General features: G+C 43.5%; 2 protein-coding genes and 1 non-coding gene across 6 annotated transcripts in view; all 3 read left to right on the top strand.

Moving 5' to 3' along the window:
• Window positions 1-10124, top strand: part of LOC109876610 (casein kinase I) — a 40545-nt gene extending 30421 nt beyond the window's left edge. Inside the window, exons 11-14 of one of the 4 annotated variants that reach the window (XM_031812716.1) lie at window positions 353-460; window positions 1521-1627; window positions 3768-3791; window positions 5886-10124. In XM_031812716.1, coding sequence (XP_031668576.1) covers window positions 353-460; window positions 1521-1627; window positions 3768-3791; window positions 5886-5940 — 294 coding nt within the window. In that variant the 3' untranslated portion in view covers window positions 5941-10124. The remainder of the gene's footprint in view (window positions 1-352; window positions 461-1520; window positions 1628-3767; window positions 3792-5885) is intronic. The other 3 variants (XM_031812719.1, XM_031812718.1, XM_031812720.1) reach the window with 3 other exon arrangements.
• A 935-nt stretch (window positions 10125-11059) lies between these two features.
• On the top strand, window positions 11060-17663 carry LOC109876609 (40S ribosomal protein S17). The gene is made up of 5 exons (XM_020469010.2): window positions 11060-11111; window positions 11915-12066; window positions 13893-13998; window positions 14538-14603; window positions 17279-17663. The coding sequence occupies exons 1-5, from the start codon at window positions 11109-11111 to the stop codon at window positions 17354-17356; spliced, it is 405 nt and encodes a 134-aa protein (XP_020324599.1). The 5' UTR covers window positions 11060-11108; the 3' UTR covers window positions 17357-17663.
• Window positions 14319-14446, top strand: LOC116359684 (small nucleolar RNA SNORA71). Its single transcript, XR_004206741.1, has one exon. It is a non-coding gene; the product is annotated as a small nucleolar RNA SNORA71 (small nucleolar RNA).
• Window positions 17664-20565: the final 2902 nt, after the last annotated feature.

Genomic DNA, 20565 nt, shown 5'->3' with positions numbered 1-20565 from the left:
ACTGGTTCACTCAGGGCCAAATCCCAACTTGTGAAGCTCACGCCTTACTATAACCTAGTTTTGTGTAGAGCACCCACTGATTTCAGTGGGGGAGATTTAAGCAGAAGTTTGAGTGGAATGTGCGTAGCGCCAAGTTAGTATCCGGCCCTCGGTCACTAATGCAGTTTCCTGCTTCGCCTTTTTTATTCATCTCTGCTTTTTTTCCCTTTCCTTTCTCGTGCTGCTTTGCATGACACCTGGCCACGCCCCCACACACTTAAACCCCGCCCCCACCCATTCCACCCAAACTCGCAACGACCCTTCCCACCCTCACTCCCTTTCCCTTCCATCACCACCACAACTCCCTGAGCAGACGGCAGCTTCTGACCGGAGGGGAGCATGGGAAGTGCAGCCCAGTCGGACAAACTCCTCCTACATGGCCTCCCACCTGGCATCGGACAGGCACGGGGGCTCAGTGCAGGTACACTACTACACCTCCACGTTGACCCATCAGTCCGTTGTCCACTTCCCCCTCCACCCCGTTTCCTCACATGGTGTGCCGGGGTCCACCACAAATATGTCCATGGCATATGTTACACATCAGTGGCATACTTGAGTGTGGAGGTGTGTGTGACAGAGTTAGATTTGTTGTGTGTGTGCTCACACATCTTTTGTCCTACAGCTGATAGCCCTTGGTCTTCTTTCCCTGTGTTTTTAGAAAGACAAGCTTCGAAACAGGTGACGACTGGTTATGACAAACTAATCTGCTGGCTAGCGGAGTAGACCACCTGTTTAGGTGAGGTGCTGGCTAGCGGAGTAGACCACCTGTTTAGGTGAGGTGCTGGCTAGCGGAGTAGACCACCTGTTTATTAGGTGAGGCGTTGGCTGGCTGGCGGAGTCGAACACCTGTTTATTAGGTGAGGCGCTGGCTGGCGGAGTAGAACACCTGTTTATGAGAGGCGCTGGCTGGCTGGCTGACTAGAAGAGTAGAACACTTGAAAAAGATAAGGAGAGCCACACTCTAGGAGCTCAGATGAAATGACTAAATAACCTAATAACCATGACGAACTGACATTATACAACCAGATTGATCCTTGTTGTGTTTGGTGCAGTGATAAGAATGCAGGTTGCGTTGACTTGGTTTAGCAATGCATGTTTTCGATTAAATAATCCTAAATAGGGTAAATCTTCATCAAATAATGCCCCTGCATTTTAGGGCTTCAGTATAGTGTGATTTAATGGCTGGTGTAATACATTTATGCCTCACATTTTACTCACACCTCTTGATAAATATTTGGAGAGGTTCATTTAAGATTGAAAAGTTTATTGATTTATTTAAAATTTGAAAAGCTAAAACTGCTTGACAAAGCTTGATAATATTTCAATAAATACGGTTTTGATACAGAACACAATAGATGGGATTACTTGCAGTATACATCGTGTGCGTGCGTGCGTCATGGACTGGCACTGTTTTTGAGCGGTGAAGTTGTGGAAACGGTCATTGACTCCATCTGAATCAACCCTCTCTCCGTGTGCCACAGGTGGTCAGTTCAACCAATGGGGAGCTGAATGCCGATGACCCTCTGGCAACACACTCCAACGCACCAATCACAGTCCAGGCTGAGGTGGAGGTGGTGGATGAGGCCAAGTATGTATCAGCTCACCCCTCATCTCTCTCCAACTTTACTCTCTCTGCTTCACCCCTCCTCCTCCATCTCTCTCTCTCCTACTTCCTCTGCTTCACCTCTCCTCCTCCATCTATCTCTCTCTCCTACTCCCTCTGCTTCACCTCTCCTCCTCCATCTCTCTCTCTCTCCTACTCCCTCTGCTTCACCTCTCCTCCTCCATCTCTCTCTCTCTCCTACTCCCTCTGCTTCACCTCTCCTCCTCCATCTCTCTCTCTCTCCTACTCCCTCTGCTTCACCTCTCCCTCTCCTACTCCCTCTGCTTTACCTCTCCCTCTCCTACTCCCTCTGCTTCACCTCTCCTCCTCCATCTCTCTCTCTCCTACTCCCTCTGCTTTACCTCTCCTCCTCATCTCTCTCTCTCCTACTCCCTCTGCTTCACCTCTCCTCCTCCATCTCTCTCTCTCCTACTCCCTCTGCTTCACCTCTCCTCATCTCTCTCTCTCTCCTACTCCCTCTGCTTCACCTCTCCTCATCTCTCTCTCTCCTACTCCCTCTGCTTCACCTCTCCTCCTCCATCTCTCTCTCTCTCCTACTCCCTCTGCTTCACCTCTCCTCCTCATCTCTCTCTCTCCTACTCCCTCTGCTTCACCTCTCCTCCTCCATCTCTCTCTCTCCTACTCCCTCTGCTTCACCTCTCCTCCTCCATCTCTCTCGCTCTCTCTCGCTCTCTCTCTCTCCTACTCCCTCTGCTTCACCTCTCCTCCTCATCTCTCTCTCTCCTACTCCCTCTGCTTCACCTCTCCTCCTCCATCTCTCTCTCTCCTACTCCCTCTGCTTCACCTCTCCTCCTCCATCTCTCTCGCTCTCTCTCGCTCTCTCTCTCTCCTACTCCCTCTGCTTCACCTCTCCTCCTCATCTCTCTCTCCTACTCCCTCTGCTTCACCTCTCCTCCTCAATCTCTCTCGATCTCCTACTCCCTCTGCTTCACCTCTCCTCCTCCATCTCTCTCGATCTCCTACTCCCTCTGCTTCACCTCTCGTCCTCCTCATCTCTCTCTCTCCCTCTCTCTCTCTCTCTCTCTCTCTCCTACTCCCTCTGCTTTACCTCTCTCCCTACACTGTCCCCTCTGTGTGTGTTGCTTCCTGCTTGTGTACTTTCTAAGCCTGTGTCCTGCGTGTCCCTATTACAATCCTTTGTCTTGGTAAGGTTGGGACTGCTCCTTTATCCCCCCCCATCAGATATCCTCTCACTTCCCATAAGCTCAGTGCAGCAAGAGAAGAACAAATTAAAACTCATAGAATGCAATGAGCATATCAAAACTCAGTGCATATCATTCAATATCATCTCTAGCATTACCCAAAATTAGATTTACCTACTGACATTTTTTGGTGAATGAAATACCTGTAACATACCCAGCATAGTGAATGACAACATTGAGTGTTTTGTCCTTCGATATAATATAATCTTATCCACCAGTGTCTGTTGTCCCCCAGCCTGGTTCCTCTCTAGGTTTCTTCCTAGGTTCCTGCCTTTCTAGGGAGTTTTTCCTAGCCACCGTGCGTCTGCATTGCTTGCTCTTTGGCATTGCTGACATAAAGGGCTTTATAAAATATGTTTTGAAATTGTTAGGTGATTGGTTTGTCTCCCACTTGTTCATTCATATACCCTTTTGATATGTTTTCCGCTGGCCTTTTGATTTTCCCGTCGTCAATAGACTTCCTCTTTGATACGATCCCACTGCGTTGAAAGCCAGGGCCCCAGAAGACAGTTCAATTAATGTGACAACAGGGTTTCCATATCAATGAGGCGTAAAGCTTCGTTTTTCTCTTGTTGTTTCTCTCCTTCCCTCCCTCGCTCTCTGGTAATCCTTTCTACATCCGTTACGAAAGGATTTTGGAAGTCTTGCTTGTGGTAATGACCGTCCGTGATACAGTATGTTGAAGTAGAGTGAGGTTATACATCAGTTGAATAGTGTCCTTAGAACTCGTTAGAACTAAACAGGTGTAGGTAGCTCTAGAACCTAAGAGTTGGAGCCATTGAGTCTTCAACCTTTTGAACCCTGCCCCCTGTGTCCACTTGTGTATGTGTGTGTGGCATGGTCTGTCCCATCAACTGCTGTATTAATCTGTCTTTTCTCTCTACACTCTTTCTTCTCTGTAGCTGCGTGAAAATGCTCAACCTGTGGTGAGTCCCTCTCTCCTAGTCCATACCATACCCATGGGACAGGACACGGAGTGGACCAGCCTAGGCTGCTAGTGTAGTTGACTAGTACACACTGTGAAAGGACCCTGCTCTTATACTGTGAAAAACAGATTAAAAAGAGTGATCCATATATCCACTACTGATATAGGCCAGTGGGTTATAAAATCATTTTCAGGCAGTCTATCTCCTCACTGATAGTGATGCTACAGATCAGCTGTATGGGTTAGGTAATATCTAATGATATCATTCTTTAAATAAAACTGTGCTTTTCATACATTGACTTGAATATAGGCTATTGAGTACTTTCTTTTAAAAAGTATATACATTTGGAAATGCTGCCAATTCCTTGTTTTCTGTTATGGAGGCAGCCTTAAATATCGACTAAAACCTACTAGCTAGCAGGGCACCTTAAATATTTACTAAAACCTACTAGCTAGCAGGGCACCTTTTTTAATATCTACTAAAACCTACTAGCTAGCAGGGCACCTTAAATATTTACTAATACCTACTAGCTAGCAGGGCACCTTAAATATCGACTAAAACCTACTAGCTAGCAGGGCACCTTAAATATTTACTAATACCTACTAGCTAGCAGGGCACCTTTTTAATATCTACTTAAACCTACTAGCTAGCAGGGCACCTTAAATATTTACTAGAACTACTAGCTAGCTGGGCACCTTAAATATTTACTAAAACCTACTAGCTAGCAGGGCACCTTAAATATGTACTAAAACCTACTAGCTAGCAGGGCACCTTAAATATTTACTAATACCTACTAGCTAGCAGGGGACCATTAAATATTTACTAGAGCTACTAGCTAGCTGGGCACCTTAAATATTTACTAAAACCTACTAGCTAGCAGAGCACCTTAAATATTTACTAATACCTACTAGCTAGCAGGGCACCTTAAATATTTACTAAAACCTACTAGCTAGCAGGGCACCTTAAATATTTACTAATACCTACTAGCTAGCAGGGCACCTTAAATATTTACTAATACCTACTAGCTAGCAGGGCACCTTAAATATTTACTAAAACCTACTGACAGGGCACCTGAGAATAGCAAATGACTTCCTTAGGGTTCATCTCAACGCTGTGCCTTTTTAAAAAGACATCCATGTTTTTTCTTTGTAGCCAGTCACTGTGTTGTTTGGAGAGCTGTGGCTGACCTATGGCCACTCACTGCATGCTGTAATAATCATCTCATTAGGCTCATTCTGTCCTGTGCTCTGTGTCTCCACCACTGTTGTTAATCACACCACTGTACTAAACACACTTGTCCTTTTACCTCAGACGCCCCCTGTAGGTTCTTCTTAGAACTGTTTTGACTCCACTCTGTCGGGGATCTTGGCAATAATGTGTTTTTCCTCTACCATCACCGTAGTTCTTATTTCTTCTAATGCCCCGAGTCAGTCTCTTCATGTTGATTCTACTCCTAGAGATGTTCTGATGTTGGCTAGAAGGAACGGATCTAACAAATTAACATCTCATAGCATCCATCCACTCATCTATGTTCTTGTAACCTGGCTTCAGGTCAGTTCCTCTGTCTAGCGATGCCATTTCCAGTGTTCCATTCAGGCATGGCAAGGCTAGTCAGAAGACAGCACATACAGGCTTGGGACCTGGCTATTGTTGCACATACAGGCATGGGACCAGGCTATTGTTGCTAACCCTTGAGGCCAGTATAATCTGTGTACACTGATGGTCATTGGCTGCCTTTACACAGGCAGCCCAATTCTGATCTTTTGCCACTAATTGGTCTTTTGACCAGTCAGATCAGATATTTGCCAAGAATTGGGCAAAAGATCAGAATTGGGCTGCCTGTGTAAACACAGCTATTGTCTAACACATTTCTCCTCTTGTCCTCTAGATGTTGAAATGAAATGACTTCTCACTTTAACAGTTTACCAGGGTGGTGTTCCTTAGGGCACGTTTTAAAACAACGTTTTGGACAAGTTTATATTAGACCCATCACTGCTTTGGTCTGTTTTCTTCCATTTGGTGCCTAATGGACATGACCCAGTCATAGTATCCGGTGTTGGCTTGCCTCTAACCAGTCTCTCTCCCCATCTAAAGGTGCTGTTGCTTCTTCAAAAGAAAACGGAAGAAGAACACCCCGCGACACAAATGATCAGCAGCACGCCTAGATCGCTCAAAGTCTTGCCCTAGATCGCTCAGAAGTCTTGCTCGATAAGGTTCTTAATCGAGAAATTCAATTAAGTCCCATTCAGACCAACGAAGAAGACCACGGGAGAGTGATGAGAGGCGATGTGCGTGCACACATACACACACACACCCAAACAAGTGTGGCTGTCTGTTGATGGGAATTCCTTTTTGAATTGAGTCGTTTTTCCTCCACGGTGCTTGGGAGTATTTGGCAGGGCCCCGTTGTTGCCGGGATTGGGATCTTGGCTTTTGCAATTAGTTTAAGCTTGATTGATGGGCTGGACAATGGAAACACAACAGACGGTCTGTCAGCCTCCTGCTCTTTCATAAACACACACTGAATGTATGGGCGGGAAGTTAAATGTCTATGGGAGAATTTAGTAGATGGGACAAGTCCTGGGAGAGGAAAGCTTGTTGGCTACTGACTGACTACATGTAAATAATGGACCAATATCAGTTGGAACTGGTACCCTTCGATAAACGCTTTGGACTTCAGCGTAACAATGTCCACATGGTAGCAACCGAGTGGGCTTTACTTCACACTGCACGCTAAGGAGAGAAGAGAGGGAGGTGGTGGCTTGAGTGTTGTCTTTACTGCTACTGTCCAATGCCTTAATCAAACCAGCACCCCACAGAGCCAGGAGAGGGTGACGCAGGAGGCCCGGCTCTCCATACTGAGAGGATATCTATGGTCCCTGCTTAATGTAATGACATAACATACCACCCTATGTGGAGTTCCGTTCCTCACTGGTGGTACAGTATCTATACAATGGGTGATTCAGAAATAATGTTGACTAGGGGCAACACTTTTAGGGTTAATTTGGATGTTTGTCAGTGAACTGTCATGTAATTCAGTGCCATGTCAGCTTTGTGCGTTCAATCTCTATCTGCAATGTTAATAACGCTGCAACACACTGTGTAAGCCCCTGGTCTCGTAGAATGATCTCCTCTTCTGTGTTGTTGAGGGAATGCTCTTTCACATTTTCTGGCCCTCTGTTTCCAGTGTATTTGCCCTGTGCTGCAAAGCATAATCTGTGAGACCATTAATGATGATTGATCCCAAATGCCAAGTCCCAAATGGAAAACATGGGATTGCCTCAAAAGGATATTAAGAAGTACCTGGTAAAAAAGTCTGTCTATATGGTGTTTTTGTTCAATATCACTTTTTGTTTTTCCTTGCAAGTGTCATGGAGGATTGCCTTGAACAAACAAACTGGATGTCGACAATGTCACCATGCCTATCCTCTTCACAGCATTAATTCCATAGGAGTGACTTTTGGGTTTTATGTAATTATGTAGATTTTTTGTTAAATATATAGCTAATGTGAATTTCAAATGTGAGCAAATGTATTTTTCTCTTTCAAATAGCCATGAAGTATGAGAAACGGACAGAGGGGGACAAAAAGCTAGACTTTTGACTGCACTACATTTGTTGACCCACTGTTATTGACCTAAGACCTTGCATTCCCCGTACTGTGTTGATGGATGTGCTCAATATACTTAATTGTAGCGGCCTTGTGTGCTAGGTCTGTTCTAACAATACACTTAACCAATTCTGTCTTTAAACCCCCTCCTTGTTTAACCCCTGTGCCATGACATATGTAAACCCACACAGTCATACACACCCTAGACATTAATGTATTATGTGATGTCGCCTCCTGGTGGGGTGTTGGATACTGATGTCCTAGTGACCATGGTTATGTTCAGTAGGGCACACTGTTGCCAAACGTTTTGCAACCGTAATCAATAAGCTGTGTTATTGTACAAGGTCAGGTAGTACCTCTCGTTTTGGCAAACGTTTTTTTCTCCCTGCTGAACATAACCCAGGTTGGTCGTCCCATATGGAGGCACAATGCCTGAGGGGATGCCAACCGGCTCTACAGACCTCTATGAGCAGGCATGCTTGTATGTGCATAATGATATTGTGTATATATATATATTTTTTGTTTTTCACCATTGTGACTTGAGCTCGTTCCTCTGGGGTGTAAGTTATTGTGTTGAGAGTACTCGAATATGATACATCTATTGGACTTCTTCTGTTGTCTTTTATGTTTTATAGGTCAGTATGGTATTCCTCTGAGATGTCTGAGGGAATAACTGGTGAGGAAAAGGTGTTTTTGAATGACGGATATTCCTCATAGTGCCTCTTGAATGGGTGTTTTGAGGGAGGGGTTTAGCATTGCTGTCTAACTTGCCTCTGTTGGATGTCTCTGGGTTCGTGGTTTAGCCTAGGGTTGGATTGGCATTCTGTCGTTCAGGGACATCAGTCGCTGCTGCACAACAGGGTCGGGGGTTCATGTCGAGCATGACAGCAGAATGGCTCCACCTGCTGGGTGTATGAAGGCTTTTCTGTCAGGACTTCAATCCAGTGTTGCTCAGTCTGTTCTCGGGGTGGGGGGTGGGGTGTTGTAGCCCAGCGCTAACACCTCATTCAGCCAATCACCAACTCCTTGAATATTGGAGTCATTGTGTGTTAGTGCAGGGCTGGAACAATAATGTGCATCCTCTGGCTGTCTCCTGAGGATGTTTTGAGAAGCACTACTTTTAGTTGACCCACAGTAGACTAGCCATTACAGTTACACTGTGACATACCAGTTCACTTTGAAAGTGTAAGGTATTGTTGAATCTAGTGAGACAGACATCCAGAGAAAGGCCTTGAATGGTCCCTTCTGTTCCTAATGCCATCCTATGGACTACTATCCGTCACCTGTGCCAGGAAAATGTCAACTAGAACTCCTCGAACACCTCGTGTCCCACCGCCCTTTTTTTATATATTAGTTTCACCCGTCTGTAATGTTGAAAGTGAACATTGTGGTTTGGAGCTCGCGATTTAAAGTCTATATTGTGTTCTTAAGGTGGCTGAGAGTAATACCATAATTATTGAACCACTTGTCAATTAATAATTGTTTTAATTAACTCCTCAACCGTACATTTCCATTTCAGTGGACCATTTTATTTTTGAGTGGAACGTCACTTGTATACTTTGATGTATCTGTAAATCCTACTGTTAACAGTGGTCTTAATGCAGGTGTTGTATCACTGTTGAAATTCATTTCCTTCCTGCAATTTTGGCTTTACAGCTGATAAACATGAATACTACAAATTGATATGCGCATTCTAGTTTCCTCAAGCCTTTCCACAGCCTGTCTAGAATGAGGAATATTTGCTATAGTGTGTATTTGCATGGCTTATCTGGAGCAGATGTCTGCCTGTTTTAATGGCAAGGCTTCCTGAGGTGGACGTATGAAGCTAAGCCACCCGTACAAAGTTATTCTCTCTGGGCATAATGGAGCTCTACAAAGTCCTCCCATTGGCTTGATAAGTCCTACCCAGAGCACATTCCAATTTCAGGTGTCATTGCTTATACAGTACTACACCTTGCCTGTCAGTCAGACCTCATTGCTTTCAATTGACTTGTCTTGTGTTATTCACCATCTTATTTCCTGCATGTCCAAATGGCATGTAAATCCTTATAGCAGCGTAGAGGAGGATGAATGGAAAGAGATGGCGAGTCTTTTCTTGGGGGGGGGGGGGTTCTCTGGCACTTTCTTCCTGTCGTTGTACTGTAGAGTTGTCTTGGGTTGGTTGTATATGTCTGGGAGAGAAGTTGGGTGTGACACATGACTGCAATGTTTTAATTCTTTTAGGTTTTACAGAGTTCACCATTATATATTTTTTGTTTTTGTCAGTTGGATTCTGTTAAAGAATATAAAGATGTTTTTTCTTTCAAACTGTGGAAAGTAGAATTGTACAGTACCACAAGTTTATCCCCCTACTCTTGCTCTGGCAATTTATTTTCAAAACTATGATTTAAGAAATGAATCCTACAACTGTATTATGAATATTGTGTTGAAATATGAATGTTACTTCAAATCTATTTGAATGGTTTAACCTAGGTTAAGGGCTTCATGAATGAAGGACCCATCTTTTGATTTCTTTCTTTTTATTATAATTTAATTTTAAGTACAGAAAGATAAATGACCAGACTTTATCTGAAAGGCCTATTTTCCAAGGGATTCGTGTGAGACGTGTCACATGTGTATCCTGACAAATTCACTTTTTATTCCCTCCGCTTTAAAGGGGAAACACAAGTTTGCACCCTTTTTTTTTTCCTTTTTTTTTTAAATAAAAAAATCTCTCTTAACCTTTTTCTTGTGAGTGTGGGTCTTTTTTTTCCAGTACAGTGTCACATTACATTATAATGAGCAATCTTAGAATTGCTGAGAAAGCATGTCACCTATAGAAAATAATATTTTTATGGTCACATCTTCTCAGGTCACTTTCAACCTATGGGATAATCTCAATTGCGTACTCCTTACATCCTCTCGTCTCCTCTAAAACCTATTGAATGAGAGAGAGCCAGAGGTTCATCCCCTCCGACTTTCTCCAATGGGGTTTGAGGAGAGAGGACTCACAATTGAATCTCCCTGTGACTTTTCCCTGCAAGGTTGCAGCTACACTGCTTCAGCTTTCAAGGTTTCATGGGCCATACCCTTGATCATACATGACTACTACGCTGTATAATTTAATACAGAACATTTTTGCAACAGTTCCTGCAATGTCATGCTATGTAGGCCTAAACCTGAGAAAACATGTGATTCACGTAATCATTAAGTGTTGACAAAACGTTGAACATAATGTATAGCCAGCCTACTACTTCCACACCAGTAAGAATACATTGTTACACTCAGTGAATCTTAAATTCCATTAAAACAAATTTGATTTAACTAGGCAAGTCGGTTAAGAACAAATAATTATTTTACAATGACGTCCTACCGCTGCCAAACCCTCTCCTAACCCGGACGACGCTGCGCCAATTGTGCGCCGATAGCGGCGGGTTGTGATACTGGCCGGAATCGAAACAGGGTTTTGTAGTAACACCTCTAGCACTGAGATGCCGTGCCTTCGACCACTGCGCCACTCGGGAGCCTATTGTACTACGAAGTGGACTGGATCAGTACATTTTGTATAAAATTCAATGCACAAAATGTTTTTGTGTGTCAAAGGTAGACAACCAGTAGCGGGCAGTGTTGCAAAGCTACAAAAACAAATGTCTGCAGCATTTTCTTCCTGCTTCGTAGATAAACTTCCGGTCACAACTTCCCCAGTTCTTTTCCGCCAGCCCAAGCCAACATGGTGGGTATTTAACAAAGTTGAATACATCACAATCTGTCTCAATCCTTGTCTCTTATCGTTTCCAGAGACGTCTACAAGCATATCAAATGTTAATTAAAATACGACATATTTTCACAGATATTTATTTGTGATTTGTTGCATTTTATTTACCAGTTTATTGTGTAGCCTAGCTTGTAAATGTAGCAAGCTAGCTTGCCGGTAGGTAGCTAGCACAAGATCTTTCAATCTAGTCACTGGTCTGCTAGCGAGCGGCACCACTATATCAACTAGCTGGCAAGTTGTGTTTACGGGTCGTGTAGTACGTAGTCTATCTGTCCCTCGCGTCTGGTAAGAATGAGTTAGCTGGATATAGCTAAGATTGTTTAGCTAGAAATGTTATTAGCTAACTAGCTGCTTAGCTAGCTATCTTGCCATTCATACCCGTGTAGTTATTAACTAAAGTTATTTTATGTCAATTGTCTTGTGGTGGTCTGCTAGCCAGCCAGGAATTAATGTTGGTTGATGTCAAATTCAGTTACTTGTCACTCAAGGAGTTCTAGCTAGCTCTCTGCTGTCCAGAAGAAACAGTTGGCACTATGCATCTAGCTAACTAGCTATGCATATTCTGTTGAATATTGTTCCTGTATTTGTGCTTTGCTGGGCTAGTTTGCATTAAGCTACCAGTTGTCAGGTTGAAACAATTCCAAGTGAACATGAATAATTGCAGTGATGATGTGTAGTAGTTACAGATATGCAATTTAGAGGTATTGTCTCAAGAAACTGGTGTGATTCTGCCGTTAACAAGCTGATGGTCTTCCCAACAGGGACGAGTCAGGACCAAGACGGTAAAAAAGGCCGCCAGGGTCATCATTGAGAAGTACTACACCCGGCTGGGCAGTGACTTCCACGTCAACAAGAGGGTATGTGAGGAGATAGCCATCATCCCCAGCAAGAAGCTGCGCAACAAGATCTCTGGGTGAGTGAATGCTCCAATACAAACTTGGGTCACTTTCAGGCCTCAGACCACCCAATAACCACCTAATACCTCTGTCACATGATCCTGCTGACCCAAATCGTACTACGCTTGCTCAGATATTTTCTTAACACATTGTAGTTTCCAGCACAGTTCCAGCGTCTGGCGTATCCATAACCAGGCCAGTGCAGTACTTTTAGAAGGGTGCAAGTCTGACCAAATGAAGGCTTACTATTTTGTCGCTTCAAGGAGCTTGTGTTGCTGAACCACGGCAGGCTTCTTAGCTCCATGTCCAACATTCCTGTGTTAAATCAGGGACTTTTTTGCTTTGTCTTACAGACAGAATAATGTAAAGAAAGAGTAAGCTGCTATTCTTGGTTCAGTTGGTTGGAGCTGGAGCGTGATGCTGGCAATGTCAAGGTTGAAAGACTGGATTCAGTTCCTGCATGGATATCTTAAACATAATATACTTGTTGTGAACTGCTTTGAAGAACTCTTTGTAATAGATGTGTTGTGTTCCTGTATGTTTGTGCACATCGGTTGTTCAGTGGTTTAAGATGTTTATAAGTGTAGTCCTATTATTTAAAGGACTAGTATTGGCTCAATAGTTGAACACTTGTGCTCACTTCATTCTCAGTGATAGTTGACCTCTAGTCTCCATGTCAAAGTCGGAGATATTTGGCCTGACTGTAGACAAGTTTTTTCAATATTGGGCTTGTTGCACATTTAATAATTGTCTGATCCCAATGTAGGTTATTTGCTTCCTGAGCCGTCATGCAGAAATTGGCTTTTTTTCTTGTTGCAAATATACAAGTAGGTAAAAGCCTTTCTGATTGAAGTCTCATTCTGATTATCTGAGTGTTTGTGGCATTGTTTTGTTTGTTTTTCTCAAATTGACCCAGCCTGCTTCTGGGGTGAGAGGTTGCCTTGGCAACATGAGACCCTGTGCCTCATTCCTCATCTGCTTGAGAACTGTCCCTGTGCTGTAGGTGTAGACCTAGTGGCTGTTGACCATAGTCGGTGATCTTTGCCACTTACCAATAAAAGGGATTGGAAAGAGACTCTCAAATTGTAGTGTCTGTTGGTGCCCACTTGGGCAACCCAATTCTGATCTTTTTTTGCCACTAATTGGTCTTTTTCACATCAGATCATTTTCAAAGCTGATTGATACAATGTCAGTAAACCACTGCAAGGCCTCCCTGTCTAATCAAACATCATGAAACATGTTCAGGTTGTTTTACGGACTCGGTCTTAGTTATGTCACTCGTCAAACTATGATTAAGGGATTATTAGAGTCAGATGTGTATTGTTTTCAAAGTTTTCAAAGCCAGGAATTAAGCTGTGTTGTCGTCTTAGGTCTCTCTTTATGTAGTGTTGTGTTGTGTCTCTTGTCGTGATGTGTTTTGTCCTATATTTTAATGTATTTTTAATCCTAGCCCCCATCCCTTTTTTGTCTTTTGGTAGACCGTCATTGTAAATAAGAATTTGTTCTTAACTGACTTCCATTGTTAAATAAAGGTAAAATAAAAAGATGCCCTAAATCCATGCGCTAGTTTACTGACCTCCATCTACTCTATACTGTTCTGTTCTAAGTACCCATCTGTGTACAGTACACCCTCAAGTGCTTATCTCTGTCATTGTTGGACATAACAGGTTGTAAAATCACCAGGAAATCAGCTCAGTGATTTATTTATTTATTTAGGAAATCTTTTCCCAAGTATTCCTAAGCATAAATAGAGTCATATATGAGCCCAAATCTCACTGTATCGTCTGTGTAAAATTCCCCTTTTGTATGGTCTGTAATTCTCCCATGCGTGTCACCTCCCTAGGTATGTGACCCATCTGATGAAGCGTATCCAGAGGGGCCCCGTCAGAGGCATCTCCATCAAGCTGCAGGAGGAGGAGAGGGAGAGGAGGGACAACTATGTCCCAGAGGTCAGTGGGGTTCCTCGGTGGTTTACCTCCAAGCCGTGCATTTAGAGAGTTGGGACATTGAGGTTCCTGCGTTACGATGCATTTACATGACACTACAACATTCTATGGTAGCCACGTTAGCCTCCGCTTTAATAATATTACATGAGGGATGTTTAAACAATACTATCTAACTGAATGTCTACAATTAAGAACAGTTGTCCCAACTCTCTGAATATATGGCTCAGGTTTACCTTGCAGTTTGGTCCTTCATTTTGCTTCAGATAACTTGAGAAATGTCCTTGCTGATTGTGATGATATCTATAAGGTTGTAATTTGGGCCTACCTGTATCGAAAGTGGCTGTGGCATGGTTGTTGTCAGGTCATTGATAATGCAGGAAGATGGAACTGACAGATTTTCCCTGTGTTTGTTGGGCCGTCTATCCCTCTCAAACCCTGTATCTTTCAGACACTCATGCTCGGGTCTATCTTGAGAACACTGGCTCCTGATAGGTTCCTATGAGATCCACTGTAAAGCTGATGGTCTTTGTTCGTGTCTGTAGGTGTCTGCTCTGGACCAGGAGATCATCGAGGTGGATCCCGACACCAAGGAGATGCTGAAGCTGTTGGTATGTTCAATACCTCACTTCTCAGATCTCACTGCCTACCTATAGTCTTAGTCTAAATGTGATGTTTTCTTGTTAGGACGTGTTTGTGGATTGAGTACTCTGACCTCATCCAGCAACAATGTAGCCTCCTATATCACACTGGACAGAATGTAAACACACACACTGGACATAACAGAGCAGAATGTAAACACACACACTGGACATAACAGAGCAGAATATAAACACACACACTGGACATAACAGAGCAGAATGTAAACACACACACTGGACATAACAGAGCAGAATGTAAACACACACACACTGGACATAACAGAGCAGAATGTAAACACACACACACACTGGACATAACAGAGCAGAATGTAAACACACACACACTGGACATAACAGAGCAGAATGTAAACACACACACACTGGACATAACAGAGCAGAATGTAAACACACACACACACTGGACATAACAGAGCAGAATGTAAACACACACACACTGGACATAACAGAGCAGAATGTAAACACACACACACTGGACATAACAGAGCAGAATGTAAACACACACACACTGGACATAACAGAGCAGAATGTAAACACACACACACTGGACATAACAGAGCAGAATGTAAACACACACACACTGGACATAACAGAGCAGAATGTAAACACACACACACTGGACATAACAGAGCAGAACGTAAACACACACACACTGGACATAACAGAGCAGAACGTAACACACACACACACTGGACATAACAGAGCAGAATGTAAACACACACACTGGACATAACAGAGCAGAATGTAAACACACACACTGGACATAACAGAGCAGAATGTAAACACACACACTGGACATAACAGAGCAGAATGTAAACACACACACTGGACATAACAGAGCAGAATGTAAACACACACACACACTGGACATAACAGAGCAGAATGTAAACACACACACACTGGACATAACAGAGCAGAATGTAAACACACACACACTGGACATAACAGAGCAGAATGTAAACACACACACACTGGACATAACAGAGCAGAATGTAAACACACACACACTGGACATAACAGAGCAGAATGTAAACACACACACACACTGGACATAACAGAGCAGAACGTAAACACACACACACTGGACATAACAGAGCAGAACGTAAACACACACACACACTGGACATAACAGAGCAGAATGTAAACACACACACTGGACATAACAGAGCAGAATGTAAACACACACACTGGACATAACAGAGCAGAATGTAAACACACACACTGGACATAACAGAGCAGAATGTAAACACACACACTGGACATAACAGAGCAGAATGTAAACACACACACACTGGACATAACAGAGCAGAATGTAAACACACACACACTGGACATAACAGAGCAGAATGTAAACACACACACTGGACATAACAGAGCAGAATGTAAACACACACTGGGCAGAATGTAAACACACACACTGGACATAACAGAGCAGAATGTAAACACACACACTGGGCATAACAGAGCAGAATGTAAACACACACTGGGCAGAATGTAAACACACACACTGGGCATAACAGAGCAGAATGTAAACACACACTGGGCAGAATGTAAACACACACACTGGGCATAACAGAGCAGAATGTAAACACACACACTGGACATAACAGAGCAGAATGTAAACACACACACTGGACATAACAGAGCAGAATGTAAACACACACACTGGGCATAACAGAGCAGAATGTAAACACACACTGGGCAGAATGTAAACACACACACTGGGCATAACAGAGCAGAATGTAAACACACACACTGGGCATAACAGAGCAGAATGTAAACACACACACTGGGCATAACAGAGCAGAATGTAAACACACACACTGGGCATAACAGAGCAGAATGTAAACACACACACTGGGCATAACAGCAGAATGTAAACACACACACTGGGCATAACAGAGCAGAATGTAAACACACACACTGGGCATAACAGAGCAGAATGTAAACACACTGGGCAGAATGTAAACACACACACTGGGCATAACAGAGCAGAATGTAAACACACACACTGGGCAGAATGTAAACACACACACTGGGCATAACAGAGCAGAATGTAAACACACACACTGGGCAGAATGTAAACACACACACTGGACATAACAGAGCAGAATGTAACCACACACACTGGGCATAACAGAGCAGAATGTAAACACACTGGGCAGAATGTAAACACACACACTGGGTTGGTCATAGTGATTAGTGCAGCATTGGAACGTTAATAAATCGCTTCCGACCTAAAGACTGCTTTTCCTGCTGTTTTAACACCACTACAAGGGAGATTTCACAATATCATCCGTGGGCAATAGAAATGCGTCTATCAGATTTAGATATGATCATTTTCCACACTAGTTTTGATGTAGTGAGCTACTTTAGTTAAGCACTGTTTCTCTGATAGTGTCTAATAGTTGATCACATATTGCTCTGTATTACTGTAGCTCAACTACTTCTGCTGCCAAGTAATTGGTAGCTTTCCCAATACTGAGGACAAGTAGGGCACTGGAAAGCTTTCCCCTCTTTGCTGGGCACAGTCAGTGTTATCTTCCTATGATGGACCTCAGAATGTAATGCTCATTAAAGCTAGGTGAGGAATTGTTTGACTAAATCTGAAATCTTTCCTCTGTTAGGACTTCGGCAACCTGTCGAACCTGCAGGTCACCCAGCCTACCGTTGGAATGAACTTCAAAACACCCAGGGGAGTCTAGACACGTTTCATATCGCTGTCAATAAAGACAAGTGGAAAGGAAACACTGTAGCGGTCTCTTTTGCAAGGTCACAATCACACATTATCTTACTCGAAGCCTGGGATTCAATCACATCAAATGTTAACCAACAATAGCAGATCTCCCTTGTGGGTCAGTTGGTAGAGCATGGTGCTTGCCATGCCAGGGTTGTGGGTTTGATTCCCACGCAGGACTAGTATGAAAAGGGAAATCAAATCATTATGCACTCAGGATAAGTGTCTGTTAAATGACTCAAATATAATACAAATAAAGTGGTCGGGAGGAAGAAGTGTGTTGGAGCCGTCAAATCATTGAGCAGCTTCGTCCCACTAGCGTTAAGTTCAGAACGAGAAAGTGTAGGATATATAGAAAAATTGGGATGTATAGATTATCGAGCTGCATGGGATTTCTCTTCATTCGACTCCATAGAGGCCGATAGCCATGTCCGTTTGTGGATTTGACAGCTCTAAAGCAGTTCCACTTCTGCCACAACAACCGCTATGTGGATGTCGGCTAATGCGGATCTGATTGAATACAGCCCTAGGGTCAGGATGCAATCCGATTGTGGGTAATAGACGTTGCAGCTTTTACAGGTAATTTCCCATTGAACTGACCTATGCAGCGTTTTCCGTGGATACATTACCTTAAAGCTGCAATGTCTATTACCTGTGATCGGATTGAATCCCAGGCTAAAACAATCACACAGCCTGCCTCCATCTCAATATTGTCTAAAGGTGTTTTCACACTGGGTCCCTTTCAGACAGTTTGTGAACTCCGCCGGTTCCCTTAATTTTTTTGTCCAGTGTGAACAAGTCAAAGGAACTCAGACCTCTCAAAAGTGAACCGAACTGAGACCATCTCGAGTTCGGTTCACTTGAATTCCTCAGTCCAGTTCCCCTATTTAGGGCAATGTGAACACACAGCTCCCCAGGTTGGCTTGTCATTATTCCCGCACCACCCACTAGACTACTGCTTCCCCTGCCATAACCCCTCACACTAGACTACTGCTTCCCCTGCCATAACCCCTCACACTAGACTACTGTTTCCCCTGCCATAACCCCTCACACTAGACTACTGTTTCCCCTGCCATAACCCCTCACACTAGACTACTGTTTCCCCTGCCATAACCCCTCACACTAGACTACTGTTTCCCCTGCCATAACCCCTCACACTAGACTACTGTTTCCCCTGCCATAACCCCTCACACTAGACTACTGTTTCCCCTGCCATAACCCCTCACACTAGACTACTGTTTCCCCTGCCATAACCCCTCACACTAGACTACTGTTTCCCCTGCCATAACCCCTCACACTAGACTACTGCTTCCCCTGCCATAACCCCTCACACTAGACTACTGCTTCCCCTGCCATAACCCCTCATACTAGACTACTGCTTCCCCTGCCATAACCCCTCACACTAGACTACTGACATAACCCCTCACACTAGACTACTGTTTCCCCTGCCATAACCCCTCACACTAGACTACTGCTACACTGTTTCCCCTGCCATAACCCCTCACACTAGACTACTGCTTCCCCTGCCATAACCCCTCACACTAGACTACTGTTTCCCCTGCCATAACCCCTCACACTAGACTACTGCTTCCCCTGCCATAACCCCTCACACTAGACTACTGTTTCCCCTGCCATAACCCCTCACACTAGACTACTGTAACACTGCTTCCCCTGCCATAACCCCTCACACTAGACTACTGTTTTCCCTGCCATAACCCCTCACACGCAGAATTGTTGTCCAAAATGGTTTGAATATTTTATATATAGGCTGAGAGCTTCATAAGCTGATTAGATTGTAGGGTTTGAATAGTGTGAGAAGACAACATATATTTGGTGAGAATCAGAACTTAGGGTACGAAATCAATTCAGGCTCTTAAAGGGGCAGTAGCCTAGATTGAAAATTGTACACCCAATTACAGCATTATTGAATCTGCAGTTATTATATTTGTTGCCAATGTTAATAGTATCTTCTGATTACAATTGTTGCATCTTAACTAAATGCAATCTATTAGCTTGCAACATAAGTAGGTTAATATATATAGCTGTCCGATAACACGTTCTGATGGAATGACTTGTCCTGCACTTTGTATAAACCACGAGTGCATTGAGTGCATGTTCCTTTCTAAACATAGCAATGTGAATGCAAAGAGGACTGACCTAAAAACAAAGTGAACTGGCAAAAGAGTTGTCATTCAAAGTCAGGGGCAGTGTGAAGAGAGAACAGCTATTTTCCCCAAAAAATCCCCCTCAAGAGTTGACTTTAAAAGAACCGATCTCAGTCCTCTGAAGAGGACTATGTGAAAACACCCTCAGAGGATCCATCTCATTATCTAGAAGAGGATGTGCCTTCAGACTTAATCCACATTGTTACAGCCTGAATTTAAAGTGTTTCCCCTCGTCCATCTACACACTAACTAATAATGACAGTGAAAACATGTCTTTAGAAATGTCTTCACATTTATGTAAGTATTCACACCCCTTTACGATGACACTCCAAATTGAGCATCCAATTTCCTTTGATCCTAGTTGAGCTGTTTCTACAACTTGATTGGAGTCCACCTGTAGCCAATGCAATTGTTTTGACATGATTTATAAAGTAACACCTGTCTGTACAAGTATAAGGTCCCACAGTTGACAGTGCATATCAGAGCAGAAACTACCATGAAGTACAAGGAACTGTCCCTAGATCTGAGAGAATTGTGATGAGTCATATCTGGGGAAAGGTATAAAACTATTGTGTTGAAAGTTTCCAAGAGCAGTGTACTCCATAATTGGAAAATTGAAAAAAATAGAACTACTCAGACTGCCTAGCTGTCCGACCAAACTGAGCAATCGAGCAAGGAGGATCTTGGTCGTGAGGTAACCAACAACCCAATGACAACACTACAGAGTTCCTTGGCTGAGATGGGAGAACGTCTACAGCACTTGACCAATCTGTGCTTGATGGGAGAGTGGCCAGACAAGTCACTCCTGAGAAAAAGGCACATGAAAGACCGCTCATAAGGCAAAAGACTGGTCTGAGACTACCAATGTAACACTTAGGCCTCAATGCAAAGCTCCAAAACCAGGCACAGCTCTTGTGTAGTCATGGATACCAAGTGATGCCAGGCTTCCCCAAAAATGTATCTTTGTTCTGTTTCATCATTTTCCTTCAGTTCACAAGAGGCTGAATATCTC

Source organism: Oncorhynchus kisutch, unplaced genomic scaffold, assembly GCF_002021735.2.
Source record: "Oncorhynchus kisutch isolate 150728-3 unplaced genomic scaffold, Okis_V2 Okis03b-Okis08b_hom, whole genome shotgun sequence".
Classification (NCBI taxonomy): Eukaryota; Metazoa; Chordata; class Actinopteri; order Salmoniformes; family Salmonidae; genus Oncorhynchus; species Oncorhynchus kisutch.
The sequence above is the reverse complement of the archived record's forward strand: the minus strand, read 5'-3'. Positions and strand labels throughout refer to the sequence as shown.